Source organism: Oncorhynchus gorbuscha, linkage group LG04 (assembly GCF_021184085.1).
Source record: "Oncorhynchus gorbuscha isolate QuinsamMale2020 ecotype Even-year linkage group LG04, OgorEven_v1.0, whole genome shotgun sequence".
Taxonomy (NCBI): Eukaryota; Metazoa; Chordata; class Actinopteri; order Salmoniformes; family Salmonidae; genus Oncorhynchus; species Oncorhynchus gorbuscha.
In genome coordinates, this window is record NC_060176.1 from 78995788 (window position 1) to 79020378 (window position 24591).

Genomic DNA, 24591 nt, shown 5'->3' on the forward strand with positions numbered 1-24591 from the left:
ATACCCCCACCCCAGCACTCACACAGCCTTTTCCCCTACCCCCTGTCCAAACCCCCATACCCGGAGGACCATGGACAGCCCCTCCAAGCTGTCTGGCGAGACCCTGATCGTTCATCACATCCCCTGGTACACTGCCAGGTGACCGGGGTCGGCAGGGCTACAGCGGAGGAGGAGGGGGTCCCTGAAGAGGTCGAACCAACCAGAGAACCTGGGCCTGAGCCCCACCACCTCCCTCCCTGAGGGAGATGTACTCAGAGGGAAGCCCTGGTGTACAGCAGCCTCATCCAGACCTCTACAGGAGGAGGAGGAGGAGGAAGAGGAAGAGAAGGAAGATGGGGAGGGGGAGGAGAGAGTGGAGGACATGGAGGAGAGAGAGGAGGAGGACGAGGAGTAGGAGAACGAGGAGAACGAGGGAGAGGAGGAGGAGTAGGAGGCGGCAGCACAGGGAGCGATAATTTGTCTGTGATGTCCACTAACTCGGAGGACCAGGTGATGGTGGACAAAACTCTGCTCAGGGTGAAACCAAGGGAACAGGCCAACAACCCTCTCCGGCTCCGCCACAACCCTTTTCTGCTCAACACGGAGGAGGAGGATGATGACGAGGAGGAAGAGGACGAAGACGATAGTGATAATCTCAACGGTTACCTGGAAGATTCATCCTTCCATCTCCATGGCAATACAAACTCCACCCTAGATGACGAGGGAGACGGGGTCACGCCCTTTCACCTCCACGACCTGGGGTTCACCACACACAAGCCCTTCCTGTTGCAAAGCACCCTGGGAAAGCACTCCTGGGGCTGCTCTGGGGGACTGGATTCCCTCAGGGGTGTTGCCTCCGATCTCTCCGCCCACCTGGAGGGCCTAGACCTGCTGGTATTGGATGGTCCTCGCCGACACGGCAGCAGCGGCTCCACCCTCTCCATGGACTGCGGAGAGCAGGAGTGGGCCGAGGATGATGAGGAGGAGGAGGAAGACCCAATGAGGGGTGGTGGGAGGAGCAGTAGCCAGGCTGACTCTTCTTCCTCCAGCTCCGCCCACCAGCTCTGCTCCTGCTACGGTGTCTCACAGACGTTTCACGAACACTTCCCAGAACAGTTTTCCCAGTCGTTGGAATGCCAGCTGGGCTACGGCAGTGAATCGTCCTGCAACAGCTCGGATGGCATGCTGGTCAACTTCAGTGCCATTTATAACAAGATCAATAACAGTGTCCCTTCGAACTCCTCCGAGCCACCTCCTCCTGCCACGACCACCAACCTGAACAGTTCCACTGACCACTCCTACACCTCCTCTGTCTGCACCTCTTCTGTACTGGGTGGGGAGGCAGGGAGCCCAGGAAGAGCCAGAGACAGGGGTGCTTTCTACCTCGACCTCCACACTTCCCCCACCGAGCCCCCCAACTCTCATCAACCATCTTGCTCCTCCAATAGCACCCTGTCATTTGGACTCCACTCCTACACCAACACCTCCGCATGCATGGGGGCGCTAGATCTGGACGCCAACTGCAATTCTTACCAGCCTCCCCACCACTCAGACTCAGGAAGTGACCTCACATCCTGTCTGCAGGTATGAAATCCTAAATCTCCTTCTGTTGAGCCTTTCGGGCAACTGCTACATGGGCGCCGTAGTATGGCTGCCCTCTGCTCCAGCCTTTCCGAGGGAGTCAATTTCAAGTTAGAATTGTATTTAATTGCACAATAAAGTAATCCTTCTTCTGCTTCTTCTTCTGCTTCTGCTTCTTCTTCTGCTTCTTCTGCTTCTTCTTCGGCAGAGCCCGGCCCGTCTCGTGGTAGCCACCCAGAACTACTACAAGTTGGTGACCTGTGACCTTTCATCTCAGTCGCCACCGAGCCCTGTGGGAAGCTCCGCGTCATTTACCAGCTGCTCTGACGAGCACAGCAAGGAAAGCCCCGCTCCCGACACGCCCAACACCACCCAGCCAACCGAATACTACCTGTTCAGACGGCCACCTGGGGAAGAGGAAAAGGAGGCCGAAGAGGAAGATGAGGAGGGAGAGTTGTCACAGGTAAGTGGAGGAAGATGTTAGTTCTGAAGCTCAGTTGGTGGAGCATATTGCCTGAAACTCAATGATAGAGGGTCCGATGCCCTGGACCACACATATGTATAAAATGGACTGTAGGTCACTTTGGGTGAAAGTGTCTGCTAAATGGTATAATTCGTTGTTTTTTTTAAAGAGTCAGACAGAGTTCTGTTTTCTGTAAATAGGGGTGATATGTAGCTCAGAGGTTCGGAGAGGTGAACCAGTGTTACATTTTACATTACATTTTACATTACATTCAATATTACAACGTAAACACAATATTTCCAGGGGTAAAAAAGATGACTTAATGACTTAATGTATGACATCTCAATTCATATTACAGAGATCATATAAGGGAGGTGGGGATTGAGATTTCAATTACCAACATGTACAGCACCAGTCAAAGGTTTGGACACACCTACTCATTCTACATGTTTTCTTTATTTTCTACTATTTTCTACATTGTAGAATAATAGTGAAGACATCACAACTATGGAATAATACTGACGGAATCATGTAGTAACCAAACAATTGTTAAACAAATCAAAATATATTTTATATATGAGATTCTTCAAAGTAGCCACCCTTTGCTTTGATGAGAGCTTTGCACACTCTTGGCATTCTCTCAACCAGCTTCATGAGGTAGTCACCTGGAATGCATTTCAGTTAACAGGTGTGCCTTGTTAAAAGTTAATTCGTGGAATTTCTTTCCTTCTTAATGCGGTTTGAACCAATCAGAAAACAGCCCTATTTAACTGCACCTCAGATTGCAGCCCAAATAACACATCTCCACATCAACTGTTCAGGGGAGACTGCGTGACTCAGGCCTTCATGGTCAAATTTCTGCAGAGAAACCAACCTCCGTGTCTTTGTGAGATGCAGAGTAGGCGAACGGCTGATCTCCGCATGTTTGGTTGCCACAGCGAAGCGAGGAGGAGGAGGTGTGATGGTGTGGGGGGCGCTTTGACAGTGACACTGTCTGTGATTTTACTTAGAATTCAAGGCACACTTAACCAGCATGGCTACCACAGCATTCTCCAACGATACGCCATCCCATCTGGTTAGTAGGTGTATCTAAACGTTTGACTGGTACTGTACCCTCCTTGACCTCCGACTTCTAGAACCTATTTGGTAAAGTAATGTATAATTTGCACTACTAAAGGAGTTGATACAGTTGAAGTCGGAAGTTTACATACACTTAGGTTGGAGTCATTAAAACAGATTTTTTTTAACCACTCCACACATTACTTGTTAACAAACTATAGTTTTGGCAAGTCGGTTAGGACATCTACTTTGTCATTTCTCCAACGATTGTTTCCAGACAGATTATGTAAAGAGTTATTGATATTTTACGGTGTTCTTGTGATCAGATTTATAAAAACATCCCGCTGTTTGAAAGTACGCCTTGGAAAACATAAACTATACCACGTAAAGATATCCCCTCACCAGTTGAGAGATACAGAACAACATCCTTCTGTTCATGAATTAGGTCGCGTCAGGATGGGGAAAAAAGTTCATCCACCACGTAGAGGAGGTAACTATGACAACAAATAACTCCGAAGAGAAGCCATGTGGATTTATACATTCAATTCTGTATCTCCGCACAGTTTAAACAAATCATTAGATTTCCTCCTCCTTCCTATAAGCCAAATTTAGACCGTTATTTTTTAATTTTTTAATTTATTTCACCTTTATTTAACCAGGTAGGCTAGTTGAGAACAAGTTCTCATTTGCAACTGCGACCTGGCCAAGATAAAGCATAGCAGTGTGAACAGACAACACAGAGTTACACATGGAGTAGACAATTAACAAGTTATACAAGAAACACTGTCCATATCAGATTTTGCATATCGTTTGAGTTGGCCCCACGTATTTATGAACGGCTGTGCCTGATGTTCTTTGTGGTGGGCTGTCTCATGAATTGACATGATGTATTTAGGTGAGCGGACACCTGGGGGGGTTGATTTGGGACTTGCCCTTCTTTCCTGGTCCCATAGCCCATTATTCTGTATTTCTTTGTGATTTGTATACAGGTAGACAAGAGGGGCCATCAACCCTGATTAGAACCAACTGCTACTCATCTGTCGTTCTTTATAAATGCTGTTTTGAATTTAAATTAAATTTGACCTACACATTAAAGAAGGCTGTAAAGCCGAAGTGTCTGTGTACACTATCCCTGATTCAGTGATTTTTTTTTTTAATGAATAATTCAGTACGTTTTTAAAAATGACCTTGTTATTTAACTAGGCAAGTCGGTTAAAGAACAAATTCTTATTTACAATAACAATAGCTTAATGCGGCCATCTTTTTGAATGGAAACACATTACACCTGTTCGTTTGACAGAATTGGCACGTTTAATTGCTGGTTTAAGTCCCGGGCCTGGTGGCGTAATAGACCATTACTACCATCTATTACCGTTGCACTGAGGCAGCTGGGAATCCTGTAAGAGTGTATTCCTGGAGAGTGTGTCTGTCCCATATTCTGTCTACATGCCTTCAGTGGGTGTGTTGTTGACCCAATAAAGATAGTTCTATTTACAGTAGCTATCAGTGCTGCAGTCTGAGGATATCCATGCTATTATTGGGGCCACAGAGTGGTGCAGCGGTCTAAGGCACTGCATCTCAGTGGCGTCTAGAGGCGTCACTACAGGCATCCTAGTTCGTATCCAGGCTGTATCACAACCGGCTGTGATTGGGAGTCCCGTAGGGTGGTGAACAGTTGGCCCAGCGTCGGTGTAGGCCGTCATTGTAAATAAGAATTTGTTCTTAACTGACTTGCTTGGTTAAATAATAAATAAATAAATAAATAAAACACCTGTGGCTCTCAAGGACATATTCTGTCATAAAAAGTATCTCTTGGGACTTAAAGGTAACATCAGTAACTTACTGAATCGGAGAAAAAATATTACGGTGAAGATTAAATTACTGAAAAGTCTTGATGTTTCGTTGACCAGTTGAATCATTGTTGCTATACCGGTATAGACCCCATAAGTGGAGTGGCTGTGGCTATTGGAGGCTTGGTGAACTTGGATCTAACCCGTCTCTGTCCCTCTCTCTCCACAGCATGATGAAAATGAGGAAGAGGATGATGACGAGGAAGAGGAGAGGAAGAAGAGGGAGCAGCAGCAGATGGGCGGAGCCTGTTCAGACCTCATCATCGAGGGACAGATGTACATTAACATCTCCCCTCCCGTGGTTGACCAAGGACCCATCGGAGGCGGGACTCCCCGTTCCCGTAGCTACGACCGGAACCTGCACAAGTCCCCGCCCCCTCGGGTTGGCTCATTGGAGCACATGCTGAGCTGCCCTGTTCATATCAGTGAGGGCGCCGTCCACCTCGGCCCTCCCACTCCGCCACGGGTTACTTCCTTCGCTGAGATCGCCAGGAGCAAGAGGAAAAACGGAGGAAGCACTGGCTCTCCTTCTCTCAGGACGGGGGGATGTTCAGATCCCTTCTCCTCCACCCACTCAGCATACTCCCACTCCTCGGCCCACTCCCACTCCTCGGCCCACTCCCACTCCTCGACCCAGTCCCACTCCTCGACCGACTTCTCCCCCAACCTGGAGGGCCTGGGTCAGGGTCCGAGCCACAGTGTGCCCTTCCAGCGCTGCTCCAGCCAGGGCAGTGTGGACCGCCCTGGTGGTGGCGCCAGAGAAACATGCTCCACGGCTGAAGGTAAGAAGAGAAGAAGAGCACCTATTAGGAGCTATAATTATATAAAACGATTATGGCCATGTTCCAGCGTGACTACGTTGCAGTCGCCTGCCAGATGTCACAATGCGTGGATAGGTATTTAGCATATCAGCTAACCACATCATATGATATAGCAATCTGAGGATCTATTTAACATAGCAGCCAACCACATCGTATGATATAGCAATCTGATGCCTGATTGTTGATGTTGAAGGCAAACCGTTTATACAAACATACCTTTTTTGTTTATTTTGCGCCTTTGTGGACAGGAAATCCATTAAAATGATGTGCTTCCTGTTGCATAGGGTCAAGGGTCATTGGCTGAGGTTGTTTGGTTGATCATTGATAAGTGCAGTGGTATGATAGTGAAAGTTTGCTGTTTGTGCGTTTTATTACATAACACAGCTGGTAAGAGGTGAGTTAGACCTGTAACTTATCTAACTTCTTGTTTGAAGAGAACTGGGGACAGGGAAAAGTGCTGTGTGTTTTGTGTGTGTGTGTATGTGCGTAGGCTCCTGAAACTCACTTTAATCATATAGTGTTGTAAACTTTGTCAGCAAAGGTACTGGGTAGCAAGGGGAACTGTGGGGAACGTGAGACGAATAGGACTGTAGTTTGTACTGCAGAGAACAGCCTTCGCTGAGCCATACTCTAGCTACATACACAGCTTCTGAGGGTCAAGTGCTATAGGATGTTTTGTGGACAGTGTTTATTTCCCCAGTCTATGTATCTATGTATCAACTAGTTTGGTTGTCTACTTGCTTTATGCAATATCATTCCTTTCCATATTATGTTTGAACAGGTAAGAATCGCTGTGACTAGATATACTCTAGACATACAGTAGCCCAATGTTCAGTAGCCAAGATGTTCAGTAGCCAAGATGTTCAGTAGCCAAGATGTTCCAAGATGTTCAGTAGCCAAGATGTTCAGTAGCCAAGATGTTCAGTAGCCAAGATGTTCAGTAGACAAGATGTTCAGTAGATGTTCAGTAGCCAAGATGTACAGAAGATGTTCAGTAGCCAAGATGTTCAGTAGCCAAGATGTTCAGTAGAATGTTCAGTAGCCAAGATGTTCAGTAGCCAAGATGTTCAGTAGCCAAGATGTTCAGTAGCCAAGATGTTCAGTAGCCAAGATGTTCAGTAGCCAAGATGTTCAGTAACCAAGATGTAGCCAAGATGTTCAGTAGCCAAGATGTTCAGTAGCCAAGATGTTCAGTAGCCAATATGTACAGTAGCCCAATGTTCAGTAGCCAAGATGTACAGTAGCCAAGATGTACAGTAGCCAAGATGTTCAGTAGCCAAGATGTTCAGTAGCCAAGATGTTCAGTAGCCAAGATGTTAAGTAGCCAAGATGTTAATAGCCAAGATGTACAGTAGCCAAGATGAACAGTAGCCAAGATGTTCAGTAGCCAAGATGTTCAGTAGCCAAGATGTACAGTAGCCAAGATGTACAGTAGCCAAGATGAACAGTAGCCAAGATGTTCAGTAGCCAAGATGTACAGTGTATGGGAACAGAATGAAATAGTATGTGAGAGTGCAGGTGGTGGTGGTGATGGTGATGATGATATAAACAGTAGCAGAACAGGCCTGTTCCCCCTGCTCACTGTGTTTGTCCCTTCTGAAAATAACACTTTGGTCCTTGACGTGTCCTTTCCAGGCCTCAGGACTAAAACTACAGTGACAGAGAGTTGGAGTGTTTATCCCTGCTGATAATAAAGCTTTGGTCCTTGACGTGTCGTTTTCAGGACTAAAGTGACAGTGTTTCGAAAGCGTTTGAAATTCCTAAGAATTTCTCTGCGGAACATTGAGTGTCAGAGGACTCCGAATGGAATGTTCTAGTAGGACAGACAGACTGGCCCAGCTGTTGCCAATGTGGGAGGGACTCCGAGAGAGCATATTAGCATATTAGTGCTTCAGTCCAATGGGAGAGAGAGAGGACCGAGGGGGAAAAAAACACACACATTCCAGTCACCCTAGAGTGGCCAACACAGATGTACAGACACTTTGTCACAGTAAAACAGGGAGACAGCCTTTTAATTTAGGTTGAGAATATGGAGTGTTAGGAGGGCTGTGATTAAAGCCAGGGAATGTGGAGGGGATGTGGAGGGGGGTGTGGATAGACATAGAGCAGTGTAAGGGGAGGACTGAAGAGAGGTGAATGGAGGGATGAGGGGGAGGTAGAGAGAGAGAAAGGTAGGTAGCCCAGGGCCATAACGAGGATAGAATATTTATTTCATGGCAACTAGCACAGTGTCAACGTCACTACTGTTTATACACTGTTTGAATGTTACGAATCCAATACACTATTGGAATATATGATTATAATACAAAACAGGAGCTATTATAATATATACTGCACTGTCTGGAATTATACATATTAATGAGTGAGGGAGGGGGGAGAGAGAACGAGAGATGAATCATAGATGAGAGAGAAGTGGAGAAGTGGGGGTTGAAAGAGGAGAGAGGGGGAAGGGGAGGTTGAAAGGGGAGAGAGGAGGAGAGAAGGGGGTTGAAAGAGGAGAGAGAAGGGGAGGAGGGGAGAAGGAAGGGGGTTGAAAGAGGAGAGAGAGAGGAGGAGAGAAGGGGATTGAAAGAGGTTGATAATAAGAAGTGGAAAATAAGGACATTTTATACAGTATAAAATAAGGACATAATGTCATACAGTATAAAATATATGGAACTCTATTCCACAGTACTACATAGAGCCATGACTACATGGAACTCTATTCCACACTACTACATAGAGCCATGACTACATGGAACTCTATTCCACAGTACTACATAGAGCCATGACTACATGGAACTCTATTCCACAGTACTACATAGAGCCATGATTACATGGAACTCTATTCCACAGTACTACATAGAGCCATGACTACATGGAACTCTATTCCACAGTACTACATAGAGCCATGACTACATGGAACTCTATTCCACAGTACTACATAGAGACATGACTACATGGAACTCTATTCCACAGTACTACATAGAGCCATGACTACATGGAACTCTATTCCACAGTACTACATAGAGCCATGACTACATGGAACTCTATTCCACAGTACTACATAGAGCCATGACTACATGGAACTATATTCCACAGTACTACATAGAGCCATGACTACATGGAACTCTATTCCACAGTACTACATAGAGCCATGACTACATGGAACTCTATTCCACAGTACTACATAGAGCCATGACTACATGGAACTCTATTCCACAGTACTACATAGAGCCATGACTACATGGAACTTTATTCCACAGTACTACATAGAGCCATGACTACATGGAACTCTATTCCACAGTACTACATAGAGCCATGACTACATGGAACTCTATTCCACAGTACTACATAGAGCCATGACTACATGGAACTCTATTCCACAGTACTACATAGAGCCATGACTACATGGAACTCTATTCCACAGTACTACATAGAGCCATGACTACATGGAACTCTATTCCACAGTACTACATAGAGCCATGACTACACGGAACTCTATTCCACAGTACTACATAGAGCCATGACTACATGGAACTCTATTCCACAGTACTACATAGAGCCATGACTACATGGAACTCTATTCCACAGTACTACATAGAGCCATGACTACATGGAACTCTATTCCACAGTACTACATAGAGCCATGACTACATGGAACTCTATTCCACATCAAGTAACTCATGCAAGCAGTAAAATTACATTTAAAAAACAAATGAAAAAACACCTTATGGAACAGAGGGGACTGTGAAGCAACACAAACATTGGCACACACACACACACACACACACACACACACACACACACACACACACACACACGATAACATACACATGGATGTAGTACTGTAGATATGTGATAGTGGTGGAGTAGGGGCCTGAGGGCACACAGTGTGTTGTGAAATCTGTGAATGTATTTTTAAAATTGTATAAACTGCTTTCATTTTGCCGGACTCCAGGAAGAGTAGCTGCTGCTTTGGCAGGAACTAATGGGGATCCATAATAAATACAATATTCGGGGGGGTATTTCGAAATGCAGACGGTATGATTTTTCAGTACCATTTGTGGTTGGCGGGACCCACGCTTCGCAGGGGCTGCAGGGGGAGGCTCCTCAGAGGAGGAAGGGGAGGACCATCCTTCTCAGTAAATATCTTACAAATAAAAACAGTAAAGCGTTAAAAAAGTTGTACTTTTTTAGATAAAACTATAAACTATAAACTATACAACTATAAAACTATACAACTATAAACTATACAACTATAAACTATAAACTATAAACTATAAAACTAAACTATAAAACTACACTAAATATATTCACACGTCACCAAATAATTGATTAAAACACACTTTTGCAATGAAGGTCTACAGTTGCCTCAGCAGAACTCTGTAGCGCCATGGTGTAGCCGGAGGACAGCTAGCTTCCGTCCTCCTCTGGGTACATTGACTTCAATACAAAACCTAGGAGGCTCATGGTTTTTACCCTCTTCCACAGACTTACACAGTAATTAAGACAACTTCCAGAGGTAGTCCTCCAACCTATCAGAGCTCTTGCAGCATGAACTGATATGTTGTCCACCCAAACAAATGATCAGAGTAAGTCGCTAGAATGAATATAGTACTGAAAGCTTAAGCTACAGCTAGTTATTTGAACAAATGATCAGAGAATGAATATAGTACTGAAAGCTTAAGCTGCAGCTAGTTAGTTGAACAGTTTTGAACAAATTAATTTCTTCCAAAATTAAGTAGAAGCAAGAGAGAGAGAGAGAGAGAGAGCTAGCTATATTTTGTAGAATATATTTTTCACTTTCACTTAGCTAGCGAATGCAGCTAGCTAGTTTAGCCTATTCAAACACCCGGCTCAAACAGAGAGGGATGCTATCTATGTTAGTAACCTGGCTATGGTTATCCAACACTGGAACTCTTCCAAGTCAAGGTAAACTTTTGGTTGTATTAATTTATTGCCTCCGGAGCCCACCAGTGTAACTGCTAAACTGCTTGCTGACGGTACACTACTGCATGATTGTAACGGGTTTACTAACGCGTTAGTTCTAGTAGCTATGTTGACTAATGACGTTAATATGGTGAAAACGATGTAGGCTGTGTGTAGCGGTTATGGTATTGAAGTTTGGCCTCGGAAAGGTTTATTCCCCTGGTCACAGGCAGGTGTTGTATTGTATGCTGAAGTCCACAAGCGAAAGGAAAAGGTGATAGCAGGAGAGAGCGTAGATGCGAGAAGGTATTATTTATACAACGAGCAAAGTGATAATGCGGTTTACGTTATTTGTGGCTGTGTTTGCGTGTAATCAAGGGTGTGTTTATTCCACTGATTCTGTTGACAAAAAACAAACATCTTAAACGGAATTAAAAACGAGGATAAACATACCTGAATATTTCCAATAGAAACTCTCGTTTGCAACTGTTGGACTAATCATTAAACCCCAGATCACCTAGATGCAGGCAAGAGTGTTCAAGGTGTTATTGAATGTGTCACTGTCTGTCACCTTGATGACTCTAATTTCTTTCTACCTGTGCACCTATGTTGTGAACTTTAAATCGTAGGCTAGGTTGTAGCAATGTCTTGATGGTTATTGGGAAAATTCTAGTATCATGTAGTAGCCTAAACCAAACCAAGATAATGATGCCTACAGGGAGAGATGAGCTGGCTAAAAACCCTTAGCTGGATAATCGATTCATTCATGAAATTGGAGAGGAAGGGAGGAGAGGGAGAGGGAGAGGAAGGGAGGAGAGGGAGAGGGAGAGGAAGGGAGGAGAGGGAGAGAGAGAGGAAGGGAGGAGAGGGAGAGGGGAAGGGAGGAGAGGGAGAGAGAGAGGAAGGGAGGAGAGGAAGGGAGGAGAGTGAGAGGGAGAGGAAGGGAGGAGAGGAAGGGAGGAGAGTGAGAGGGAGAGGAAGGGAGGAGAGGGAGAGAGAGAGCGGAAGGGAGGAGAGGGAGAGAGGAAGGGAGGAGAGGGAGAGGGGAAGGGAGGAGAGGGAGAGATGTTTTCCAGTCAGAGGACAGTACTCACGACTCAATACTGCCTCTGTGGCTGAGATGTGTTACTGCATCCAGGCTGACTGACATTCCATGGCAGAGCATAAACAGCTTGCGCAATGTTGCTGCTGACGTCACACACACCCCCGTTGCTCACGCAGCGACCAGATCGAGGAATACAACACACACACACACACTGACACGCTATACAGTACATGCTCACACACTGATACGGATACACAGAGAGACAGAAAGAAGAAAATACTGGGAAAAGGCTGTTCTTTGGTGTTTCTGCTTTAGGACAGACGCAGTATTCTCCAGGTGTGTGTGTGTGTGTGTGTGTGTGTGTGTGTGTGTGTGTGTGTGTGTGTGTGTGTGTGTGTGTGTGTGTGTGTGTGTGTGTGTGTGTGTGTGTGTGTGTGTGTGTGTGTGTGTGCCTGCCTGTGTGTGTGTGTGCCTGCCTATCACAGTATACTGTATCTCTAGTTACAAGGCAGTCTGGGCTGTATGTGATCAGGACTATCAGTCTGTTGATACTAGCAGCTTTCTGGGCAATTTGTGTTTGTCTCTGTGGATCAATTCAACTTAACCTTCATTTTCCCTACATGTTCATTCATTTGTAATACAGACTGTGTAATGGCTGATACACTTCCTGTGTTATCAGTTATTATCAGGGAATAACACATGCTTTGTAAATTATGATGACAGCTAAAATTGAGAATTGTGCCAAGAGAAATGGGTTAACCTTTACTGACCTTGTCTCTTTCTTTCTTTCTTTCTTTCTTTCTTTCTTTCTTTCTTTCTTTCTTTCTTTCTTTCTTTCTTTCTTTCTTTCTTTCTTTCAGGTGGTCTCTCCAGCTCTTCGTGCAGCTCTGCTGTTGTCCGCTACACTAAAGACCAGCGTCCTACCACCCTCCCCATTCAACCCTTCACCTTCCACCACCAGTTCTCCAAGCTGTCCCAGCCCAAGCCCATTCTTCCCCTGCTGACGGGCTACGTTTCTGGGATGCAGGCGCGCGGTGGAGGGCCTTCTGGAGGTCCAGAGGGGTCTGATGGAGTCGACGACGACCGATGGGAAGACTCTTTGCGCCAGAGTGGGGGTACGATGGGTGCAATGGTATCAGCGGTGGCTCCGCTCGGCCCTGGCTCGGTCCGGCCCTCGCCGCTGGGTAGCTATTCCCCCGTCCGTCTCCAGGGGCTGACGACTTCCTGTTCTACCTGCACCCCCAGCCCCCAGACTCCTCGCAGCCTCTCCTGCCCCCTGTCGGCCGAGCTCCTGCCCCTCCACCATACCCATCCACCACCAGCACGACTGGCGGCTGCCCCTCTGCCTCCCACTCCTCCACCTCCGCCCCAGGGGGTGAAGCGGGGTGCGGTGCCCCCCATGCTGCCTCCGGTCCAGGGCCAGGTGCAGGGTCAGTGTCACCAGCACTACCGCCGTGGGACCCTCCCCGTCCTGCCGGTCGTGCTCCAGGACAGTGAGATTTCACTGCGATACGAGGAGACGTCAGACTCTGTGGAGGGGAGCAGAGGACCAGGGTCCGCGACACAACATGGTAGGTGTCTCTGTCTCAGTGCGGTCCGGTCAGGAGTTGTCATGGATGTGGTGGTATCAGTGAGGTTGCTGGATTATGGCCAGTCCTGTCCCCCTCGTGTCTCCTACTGGTTTCTTTCAGTCTTTTTTCTTATTTTATTTCTGTTGTACGTTATTTGTTTGCGGTCAACTCACCTCTTATGGTGATTTAACAGACATACTGTAGTCATGGTGATTTAACAGATATACTGTAGTCATGGTGACTTAACAGATATACTGTTGTATACTGTTGTCATGGTGATTTAACAGCTATAATGTAGTCATAGTGATTTAACAGATATACTGTTGTATACTGTTGTCATGGTGATTTAACAGATATACTGTAGTCATGGTGATTTAACAGATATACTGTAGTCAGGGTGATTTAATAGATATACTGTTATATACTGTAGTCAGGGTGATTTAACAGATATACTGTTGTTTACTGAAGTCATGGTGATTAAACAGATATACTGTTATATACTGTAGTCATGGTGATTAAACAGATATACTGTTATATACTGTAGTCAGGGTGATTTAACAGATATACTGTAGTCATGGTGATTTAACAGATATACTGTAGTCAGGGTGATTTAACAGATATACTGTTATATACTGAAGTCATGGTGATTAAACAGATATACTGTTATATACTGTAGTCAGGGTGATTTAACAGATATACTGTAGTCAGGGTGATTTAACAGATATACTGTTATATACTGTAGTCATGGTGATTTAACAGATATACTGTAGTCATGGTGATTTAACAGATATACTGTTATATACTGTAGTCATGGTGATTTAACAGATATACTGTTGTTTACTGTAGTCATGGTGATTTAACAGATATACTGTGTAGTCAGTCAGGGTGATTTAACAGATATACTGTAGTCATGGTGATTTAATAGATATAGTGTTATATACTGTAGTCAGGGTGATTTAATAGATATACTGTAGTCAGGGTGATTTAACAGATATACTGTAGTCAGTGTGATTTAATAGATATACTGTTATATACTGTAGTTATATAACAGATATACTGTAGTCAGGGTGATTTAACAGATATACTGTAGTCAGTGATTTAATAGATATACTGTGATTTAATAGATATACTGTAGTCAGGGTGATTTAACAGATATACTGTAGTCAGTGTGATTTAATAGATATACTGTAGTCAGGGTGATTTAATAGATATACTGTAGTCAGGGTGATTTAATAGATATACTGTAGTCAGTGTGATTTAATAGATATACTGTAGTCAGGGTGATTTAACAGATATACTGTAGTCAGTGTGATTTAACAGATATACTGTAGTCAGTGTGATTTAATAGATATACTGTAGTCAGGGTGATTTAACAGATATACTGTTATATACTGTAGTCATGGTGATTTAACAGATATACTGTAGTCAGGGTGATTTAACAGATTTGGAACAGATATACTGTAGTCATGGTGATTTAACAGATATACTGTAGATGATTTAACTATACTGTAGTATATTACTGTAGTCATGGTGATTTAACAGATATACTGTAGTCATGGTGATTTAATAGATATACTGTAGTCAGTGTGATTTAACAGATATACTGTAGTCAGTGTGATTTAATAGATATACTGTAGTCAGGGTGATTTAACAGATATACTGTTATATACTGTAGTCATGGTGATTTAACAGATATACTGTAGTCAGTGTGATTTAATAGATATACTGTAGTCATGGTGATTTAACAGATATACTGTTTTTACTGTAGTCGTGGTGATTTAACAGATATACTGTTGTCAGGGTGAATTAACAGATATACTGTTATATACTGTAGTCGTGGTGATTTAACAGATATAGTGTTATATACTGTAGTCAGGGTGATTTAATAGATATACTGTAGTCAGGGTGATTTAACAGATATACTGTAGTCAGGGTGATTTAACAGATATACTGTAGATATACTGTAGTCAGGTGATTTAATAGATATACTGTAGTAGTCAGTCAGGTGATTTAATAGATATACTGTAGTCAGTCATGGTGATTTAACAGATATACTGTAGTCAGTGTGATTTAATAGATTTAAGGGTGATTTAATAGATATACTGTAGATATACTGTAGTCAGTGTGATTTAATAGATATACTGTACTGATATATACTGTAGTCAGTGGTGATTTAACAGATATACTGTAGTCAGTGATTTAACAGATATACTGTAGTCAGTGATTTAACAGATATACTGTGATGATTTAACAGATATACTGTAGTCAGGGTGATTTAACAGATATACTGTTAACAGATATACTGTCAGTCAGGGTGATTTAACAGATATACTGTAGTCATGGTGATTAAACAGATATACTGTTATATACTGTAGTCATGGTGATTTAACAGATATACTGTAGTCATATACTGTGATTTTAACAGATATACTGTAGTCATGGTGATTTAACAGATGATTTAACAGATATACTGTAGTCATATACTGTAGTGATTTTAATAGATATACTGTAGTCAGGTGATTAAACAGATTTAATAGATGAGTCAGGGTGATTTAACAGATATACTGTAGTCATATTTAACAGATATACTGTAGTCAGGTGATTTAACAGATATACTGTAGTCAGGGTGATTTAACAGATATTAATACTGATCAGTGGTGATTTAACTATAGTATATACTGTAGTCAGGGTGATTTAATAGATATACTGTAGTCAGTGTGATTTAATAGATATACTGTTATATACTGTAGTCATGGTGATTTAACAGATGATTTAACAGATATACTGTTTAATTTACTGTAGTCAGTGGTGATTTAACAGATATACTGTTGTCAGGGATTGATATTAACAGATATACTGTTATGATTTAATGATATACTGTTATATACTGTAGTCAGGGGATTTAATAGATTTATACTGTAGTCATGATTTAGTGTTATATACTGTAGTCAGGGTGATTTAACAGATATACTGTAGTCATGGTGATTTAACAGATATACTGTTGTCAGGGTGAATTAACAGATATACTGTTGTTTACTGATTTAACAGTATACATGGTGATTAAACTGTAGTCATGATTTAATAGATATACTGTTATATACTGTAGTCAGGGTGATTTAACAGATATACTGTAGTCATGGTGATTTAACAGATATACTGTTATATACTGTAGTCAGGGTGATTTAAGATATACTGGAGTCAGGGTGATTTAACAGATATACTGTAGTCATGGTGATTTAACAGATATACTGTAGTCAGGGTGATTTAACAGATATACTGTAGTCATGGTGATTAAACAGATATTTAATAGATATACTGTTATATACTGTAGTCAGGGTGATTTAACAGATATACTGTAGTCAGGGTGATTTAATAGATATACTGTCATATTTATACTGTAGTCAGGGTGATTTAAGATATACTGTAGTCTGATATACTGTAGTCATGGTGTCAGGTAGTGATTTAATAGATATACTGTAGTCAGGGTGATTTAACAGATATACTGTAGTCAGGGTGATTTAATAGATATACTGTAGTCAGTGTAGTGATTTAACAGTGATTTAATAGATATACTGTAGTCAGTGATTTAACAGATATACTGTAGTCATATACTGGTGATTTAACAGATATACTGTAGTCAGGGTGATTTAACAGATATACTGTAGTCAGGGTGATTTAACAGATATACTGTAGTCAGGGTGATTTAACAGATATACTGTTATATACTGTAGTCAGGGTGATTTAACAGATATACTGTTATATACTGTAGTCAGTGTGATTTAACAGATATACTGTAGTCATGGTGATTTAACAGATATACTGTAGTCATGGTGATTTAACAGATTTAACAGATACTGTAGTCAGTGATTTAACAGATATACTGTAGTCAGTGTGATTTAACAGATATACTGTAGTCAGGGTGATTTAATAGATATACTGATATATACTGTAGTCAGGGTGATTTAATAGATATACTGTAGTCAGTGTGATTTAATAGATATACTGTTATATACTGTAGTCATGGTGATTTAACAGATATACTGTAGTCAGGGTGATTTAACAGATATACTGTAGTCAGGGTGATTTAATAGATATACTGTTATATACTGTAGTCAGGGTGATTTAACAGATATACTGTTATATACTGTAGTCAGTGTGATTTAACAGATATACTGTAGTCGTGGTGATTTAACAGATATACTGTAGTCAGGGTGATTTAATAGATATACTGTTATATACTGTAGTCAGGGGGATTTAATAGATATACTGTAGTCATGGTGATTTAATAGATATACTGTTATATACTGTAGTCAGGGGGATTTAATAGATATACTGTAGTCATGGTGATTTAATAGATATACTGTTATATACTGTAGTCAGGGTGATTTAATAGATATACTGTAGTCAGGGTGATTTAATAGATATACTTAGATATACTGTAGTCAGGGTGATTTAATAGATATACTGTAGTCAGGGTGATTTAATAGATATACTGATATATACTGTAGTCAGGGTGATTTAACAGATATACTGTAGTCATGGTGATTTAATAGATATACTGATATATACTGTAGTCAGGGTGATTTAATAGATATACTGTTATATACTGTAGTCAGGGTGATTTAACAGATATACTGTTATATACTGTAGTCAGGGTGATTTAACAGATGTACTGTTATATACTGTAGTCATGGTGATTTAACAGATATACTGTTATATACTGTAGTCAGGGTGATTTAATAGATATACTGTTATATACTGTAGTCAGGGTGATTTAATAGATATACTGTTTTTACTGTAGTCAGGGTGATTTAATAGATATACTGTTATATACTGTAGTCATGGTGATTTAATGGATATACTGTAGTCAGGTGATTTAACAGATATACTGTAGTCATGGTGATTTAACAGATATACTGTAGTCATGGTGATTTAACAGATATACTGTAGTCATGGTGATTTAACAGATATACTGTAGTCAGGGTGATTTAACAGATATACTGTTATATACTGTAGTCATGGTGATTAAACAGATATACTGTTATATACTGTAGTCAGTGTGATTTAATAGATATACTGTTATATACTGTAGTCATGGTGATTTAACAGATATACTGTTATATACTGTAGTCATGGTGATTTAACGGATATACTGTAGTCAGGGTGATTTAACAGATATACTGTTATATACTGTAATTAGTGTGATTTAACAGATATAGTGTTATATACTGTAGTCATGGTGATTTAACAGATATACTGTAGTCATGGTGATTTAACAGATACACTCTCTTAGTGACTCTCGTCTTTCTTTTTCTTCTTATCCATAATAATTTCTTATTCTTATCCTCTGCCTTCTACCATGTACACTCACCCCATCTCTCTCATTTTCTCAACCTTCCTCTTCCTCTGCCTTGTACCATGTACACTTTGTCGACCTCTCTCTCCTCATTTAATCTTGCTTTCCCCAATCCTCCACATGATAACAAACCTCTCTCATCTCCCTGTCTACCATCACCCCTCTTTTGGCTCCTTCTCTTTTCACACCCACTTCGTCATCCCCCCGTCCCCCCGTCCCCTCCGCCCATCCTCCCCCCGTCCCCTCCGCCCATCCTCCCCCGTCCCCTCCGCCCATCCTCCCCCGTCCCCTACGCCTATCCTCCCCCTCCGCCCATCCTCCCCCGTCCCCTCCGCCCATCCTCCCCCGCCCATCCTCCCCCTGTCCCCCCATCTTCCCCCATCCCCCGTCCCCTCCGCCCATCCTCCCCCCGTCCCCTCCGCCCATCCTCCCCTCCCCCGTCCCCTCCGCCCATCCTCCCCCTGTCCCCTCCGCCCATCCTCCCCCACAGGACACCACCTCTCTCCCCAGACTCTGAAATGGAGGGAGTATCGTCGTAGGAACCCCCTGGGGGTGGAGAGGTGTTCCTCTGGGGGATCAGGCGTACCTGCCCTATCAGGCAGTCTGGATGGGAATGGTCGTCGGGGCGTGGCCAGGGGACAGCGAATCACACGACGGAATGTGTTTGACTTCCCTCCGGCCTCTAGTGGCCACGCCCCCCTGGGACGACTCAATGGTGCACATATACTACTAACATTGCTGATGTGTGTGTGTGTGTGTGTGTGTGTGTGTGTGTGTGTGTGTGTGTGTGTGTGTGTGTGTGTGTGTGTGTGTGTGTGTGTGTGTGTGTGTGTGTGTGTGTGTGTGTGTGTGTGTGTGGTGTAAGGTGTGTTTCTGTGTGTGCATGGTAAGGTGTGTTCTGTGTGTGCATGGTAAGGTGTGTTTCTGTGTGTGTGTGTGTGTGTGCATGGTAAGGTGTGTGTGTGTGTGTGTGCATGGTAAGGTGTGTGTGTGTGTGTGTGTGTGTGTGTGTGTGTGTGTGTGTGTGTGTGTGTGTGTGTGTGTGTGTGTGTGTGTGTGTGTGGTTTTCTCATCCCTCCCATGTGTGTTCTCAGGCCAGTCTGTGAAGCAGCTGCAGCAGTACTACAGTGACTTCCTGCCAGACTACTTCTCCCTGACGGAGCGTCCTCCAGACGAGTTCTGTCTCTCTCCTGACGCCTCCTCTTCGTCATCGTCCTCCACTTCCTCACAATCCCACATCTCTGTGAACCTGCAGCAGAAGAGAGGTGTGATGAAGTGGTGTAGTATAAACCATGCATTCAGAAAGTATTCAGACCCCTTGACCTTTTCCACATTTTGTTACATTACAGCTTTATCTAAACATTTTTTTTTTTAAAGGTCAAGGGCCCTTTGACAAATTTACAAAACACCCCCCCCCCCCTTATTTACATAAGGATTCAGACCCCTTACTATGAAACTCGAAATTGAGCTCAGGTGCATCCTGTTTCCATTGATCATCCTTGAGATGTTTCTACAACTTGATTGAAGTCCAACTGTGCTAAATTAAATGGATTGGACATGATTTGGAAATGCACACACCTGTCTATATAAGGTCCCACAGTTGACAGTGCATGTCAGAGCAAAAACCAAGCCATGAGGTCGAAGGAATTGTCTGTAGAGCTCCGAGACACGATTGTGTCGAGGCACAGATCTGGAGAAGGGTATGAAAACACTTCTGCAGCATTGAAGGTCCCCAAGAACACAGTGGCCTCCATCATTATTAAATGCCAAACTGAGCAATAGGGGGAGAAGGGCCTTGGTCAGGGAGGTGACAAAGAACCCGATGGTCACTCTGATAGAGCTCTGGAGTTCCTCTGTAGGGAGAACCTTCCAGAAGGACAACTATCTCTGCAGCACTCCACCAATCTGGCTTTTATGGTAGAATGACCAGATGGAAGCCACTCCTCAGTAAAAGGCACATGACAGCCTGCTTGGAGTTTTACCAAAAGGCACCTAAAGACTCTCAGACCATGAGAAACAAGATTCTCTGGTCTGATGAAACCAAGATTGAACACTTTGGCCTGTATGCGAAGTGTCACGTCTGGCACCATCCCTACGGTGAAGCATTGTGGTGGCAGCATCATGCTGTGGGGATGTTTTTCAGAGGCTGGGACTGGGAGACTAGTCAGGATCAAGGTAAAGATGAACAGAGCAAAGTACAGAGAGATCCTTGATGAAAACCTGCTCCAGAGCCTCAGGACCTAATAATAATAATATAATAATATAATATATGCCATTTAGCAGACGCTTTTATCCAAAGCGACTTACAGTCATGTTTGCATACATTCTACGTATGGGTGGTCCCGGGGATCGAACCCACTACCCTGGCGTTACAAGCGCCATGCTCTACCAACTGAGCTACAGAAGGACTACCGAGCAACCTCAGACTGGGGTGTTGTTTCATCTTCCAACAGGACAACAACCCTAAGCACACGGCCAAGACAATGCTGGAGTGACTTCGGGACAATTCTCTGAATGTCCTTGAGTGGCCTAGGCAGAGCCCGGACTTGAACCTGATCGAACATCACTGGAGAGACCTGAAAATATCTGTGCAGCAACGCTCCCCATCCAACCTGACAGAGCTTGAGAGGATTGCAGAGAGACGGGGAGAAACTCCCCAAATACAGGTGTGCGAAGCTTGTAGCGTCACACCCAAGAAGACTCAATGCTGTAATTGCTGCCAAAGGTGCTTCAACAAAGTACTGAGTAATGGGTCTGAATACTAATGTAAATGTGATATTTGATTTTTTAAAACATTTTATGTTAAAAAAATGTGGTATTGTGTGTACAAACTATTGAATATGTTTTAAAATAAGGCTGTAATGTACCAAAATGTCAAGGGGTCTGAATACTTTCCGAAGGCGCTGGATGTTTGTGCTTATGACAGGATATAATAGCATATATTTACTTTCCTTGACTGTGGTACTGAACACCGCAGTATGTTAAGTGTAGTCTTTATCTCTCCCTGGCTCCCTCTTTCTATCAATTTCAATTCAATTTCAATTTAAGGGGGTTTATTGGCATGGGAAGCCTGTCTTCTCTTGACAGCCAGGTCTGCCTGTAGTCAAAGCTTTCCTTAATTTTGGGTCAGTCACAGTGGTCAGGTATTCTGCCGCTGTGTACTCTCTGTTTAGGGCCAAATAGCATTCTAGTTTGCTCTGTATTTTTGTCAATTCTTTCCAACGTGTCATGTAATTATCTTGTTGTTTACTCATGATTTGGTTCGGTCTAATTGTGCTGCTCTCCTGGGGCTCTGTGGGGTGTGTTTGTGTTTGTGAACAGAGCCCCAGGACCAGCTTGCTTTAGGGGACTCTTCTCCAGTTTCGTTCCTCTGTAGCTGATGGCTTTGTTATAGAAGGTTTGGGAATCACTTCCATTTAGGTGGTTGTACAATTTAACGGCTCTTTTCTGGATTTTGATAATTAGAGGGTATCTGTAACGTCGTTCGTCTGTTGAATGAAGAGAGTCAGACCGAAATGCAGCGTGTAGGTTACTCATGACTGCTACCGGAGGACTGGTGTGTAGGTGTGGCTCTGGATAGACCGGACCATGCAGGCGCACTGGAGCTCTTGAGAACCGAGCCTGCCCAAGCTTACCTGGCTCGATGCCCACTCTAGCCCGGCCAATAGGAAGAGCTGGTATGTGCCGCACCTGGCTCTGCACCCGCACTGGAAACACCGTGCGCTCCATAGCATAACACGGTGCCTGCCCGGTCTCTCTAGCCCAACGGTGAGCACAGGGAGTATGCGCAGGTCTCCTACCTGGCATAACTATTCTCCCTTCTAGCCACTCCCCAATAATTTTTTGGGGCTGTTTTTCCGGTTTCCAACCGCGTCGCCGTGCTGCCTCCTCATACCTGCGCCTCTCCGCTTTAGCTGCGTCTATTTCTTCCTTGGGACGGCGATATTCTCCCGGCTGCGCCCAGGGTCCTTTACCGTCTAATTCCTCCTCCCATGTCCAAATCTCCAAGTGGTGCAGCCTCTCCCACTGCAACTGCTCTTCACGATTAACAGGGAGAGTAGGCTCAGGTCTGACTCCTGACTCAGCCACTCTCTCTCTGCTCTCTCCCCAGTTACTTTCGGTTTTCGCTCTGCGTCGCCGTGTTTTCCTCTTAGACTCCATTAGCCTGTAGCCCTCTTCGCACTGCTGGAGCGAATCCCAGGCGGGCTCCTGCACTCGCTCTGGGTCGGCCGCCCACCTGTCGATTTCTTCCCACGTAGTATACTCCATGCTTCTGCTGTCCATAACGTTGTCCTTTAGCTCCTGCCAGTTCACACGCTGCTCGGTCTGTGAGTGGTGGGTGTTTCTGTAACGTTGTTCGTCTGTTGAATGAAGAGAGTCAGACCGAAATGCAGCGTGTAGGTTACTCATGACTTTAATGAAATATATCGCGGTACATGAAATAACTGAATAAATACAAAAACAACAAACGGAACGTGAAAACTATTACAGCCTATCTGGTGAACACTACACAGAGACAGGAACAAACACCCACAAAATACACAGCGAAACCAGGCTACCTAAATATGGTTCCCAATCCGAGACAACGAGAATCACCTGACTCAAATTGAGAATCGCCTCAGGCAGCCAAGCCTAACTAGACACACCCCAAATCATACACAATCCCAATTAATACAAACCCCAATACGAAACACAACATATTAACCCATGTCACACCCTGGCCTACCCAAACATATACCAAAAACACAAAATACAATGACCAAGGCGTGACAGTATCGGCCTAACTCTGCTCTGCATACGTTATTTGGTGTTTAACGTTGTACACTGAGGATATTTTTGGTGTTTGTCCCATTTTGTGAATTCTTGGTTGGTAAGCGGACCCCAAACCTCACAACAATAAAGGTTGATTCAAGTATTTTTAGCCAGATTCTAATTGGTATGTCAAATTTGATGTTCCTTTTGATCGTCCACACCTTTGTGGAAGTTACCTGTGGCGCTTATCTTTAGGCCAAGGTATGTATCGTTTTTTGTGTGCTCTAGGGTAACAGTGTCTAGGTGGAAATTGGGTTCGGGGCAACTGGACCTTTTTTGGAACAACATTATTTTTGTCTTACTGAGATTGACTGTCAGGGCCCAGGTCTGACAGAATCTGTGCAGAAGATATAGGTGCTGCTGTAGGCCCACCTTGGTTAAGTACTGTGTGCTGTGTTTCTAATGCAGGTTTTGGTTTGTTAAAGTGTTTTATTGATAGTACTTGGTAGTAATAGTCCATTCAGGCCATTTTTTTCCACTAAAATCAAATGTATTTATAAAGCCCTTCTTACATCAGCTGATATCTCAAAGAGCTGTACAGAAACCCAGCCTGAAACCCCAAACAGCAAGCAATGCAGGTGTAGAAGCACGGTGGCTAGGAAAAACTCCCTAGAAAGGCCAAAACCTAGGAAGAAACCTAGAGAGGAACCAGGCTATGAGGGGTGGCCAGTCCTCTTCTGGAGATTATAAACCTAGAGAGGAACCAGAGGGGTGGCCAGTGGAGATTATAACAGAACATGGCCAAGATGTTTAAATTTTCATAAATGACCAGCATGGTCGAATAATAATAAGGCAGAACAGTTGAAACTGGAGCAGCAGCACGGCCAGGTGGACTGGGGACAGCAAGGAGTCATTAGGACAGGTAGTCGTGAGGCATGGTCCTAGGGCTCAGGTCCTCCTCAAAGAAAGAAAGAAAGAAAGAAAGAAAGAAAGAAAGAACCATACTTAAATTCACACAGGCCACCGGATAAGACAGGAGAAATACTCCAGATATAACAGACTGACCCTAGCAAGTGAGGTAGATAATATATAAAGTGAAATAAACAATAAAAAATAACAGTAAACATTACACATACAGAAGTTTCAAAACAATATAGACATTACAAATGTCATATTATATATACAGTGTACCAATGGTAAAGG

General features: G+C 43.4%; 1 protein-coding gene across 1 annotated transcript in view; it reads left to right on the top strand.

The window, feature by feature from the left end:
* The first annotated feature begins 290 nt into the window (after window positions 1–290).
* The window catches only part of LOC124033058 (AP-4 complex accessory subunit RUSC2-like), a 32334-nt gene continuing 8033 nt past the window's right edge, over window positions 291–24591 (top strand). The window contains exons 1-6 of the mRNA XM_046344982.1: window positions 291–1563; window positions 1769–2023; window positions 5102–5714; window positions 12570–13280; window positions 19127–19351; window positions 19731–19901. Coding sequence (XP_046200938.1) covers window positions 466–1563; window positions 1769–2023; window positions 5102–5714; window positions 12570–13280; window positions 19127–19351; window positions 19731–19901 — 3073 coding nt within the window. The 5' untranslated portion in view covers window positions 291–465. The remainder of the gene's footprint in view (window positions 1564–1768; window positions 2024–5101; window positions 5715–12569; window positions 13281–19126; window positions 19352–19730; window positions 19902–24591) is intronic.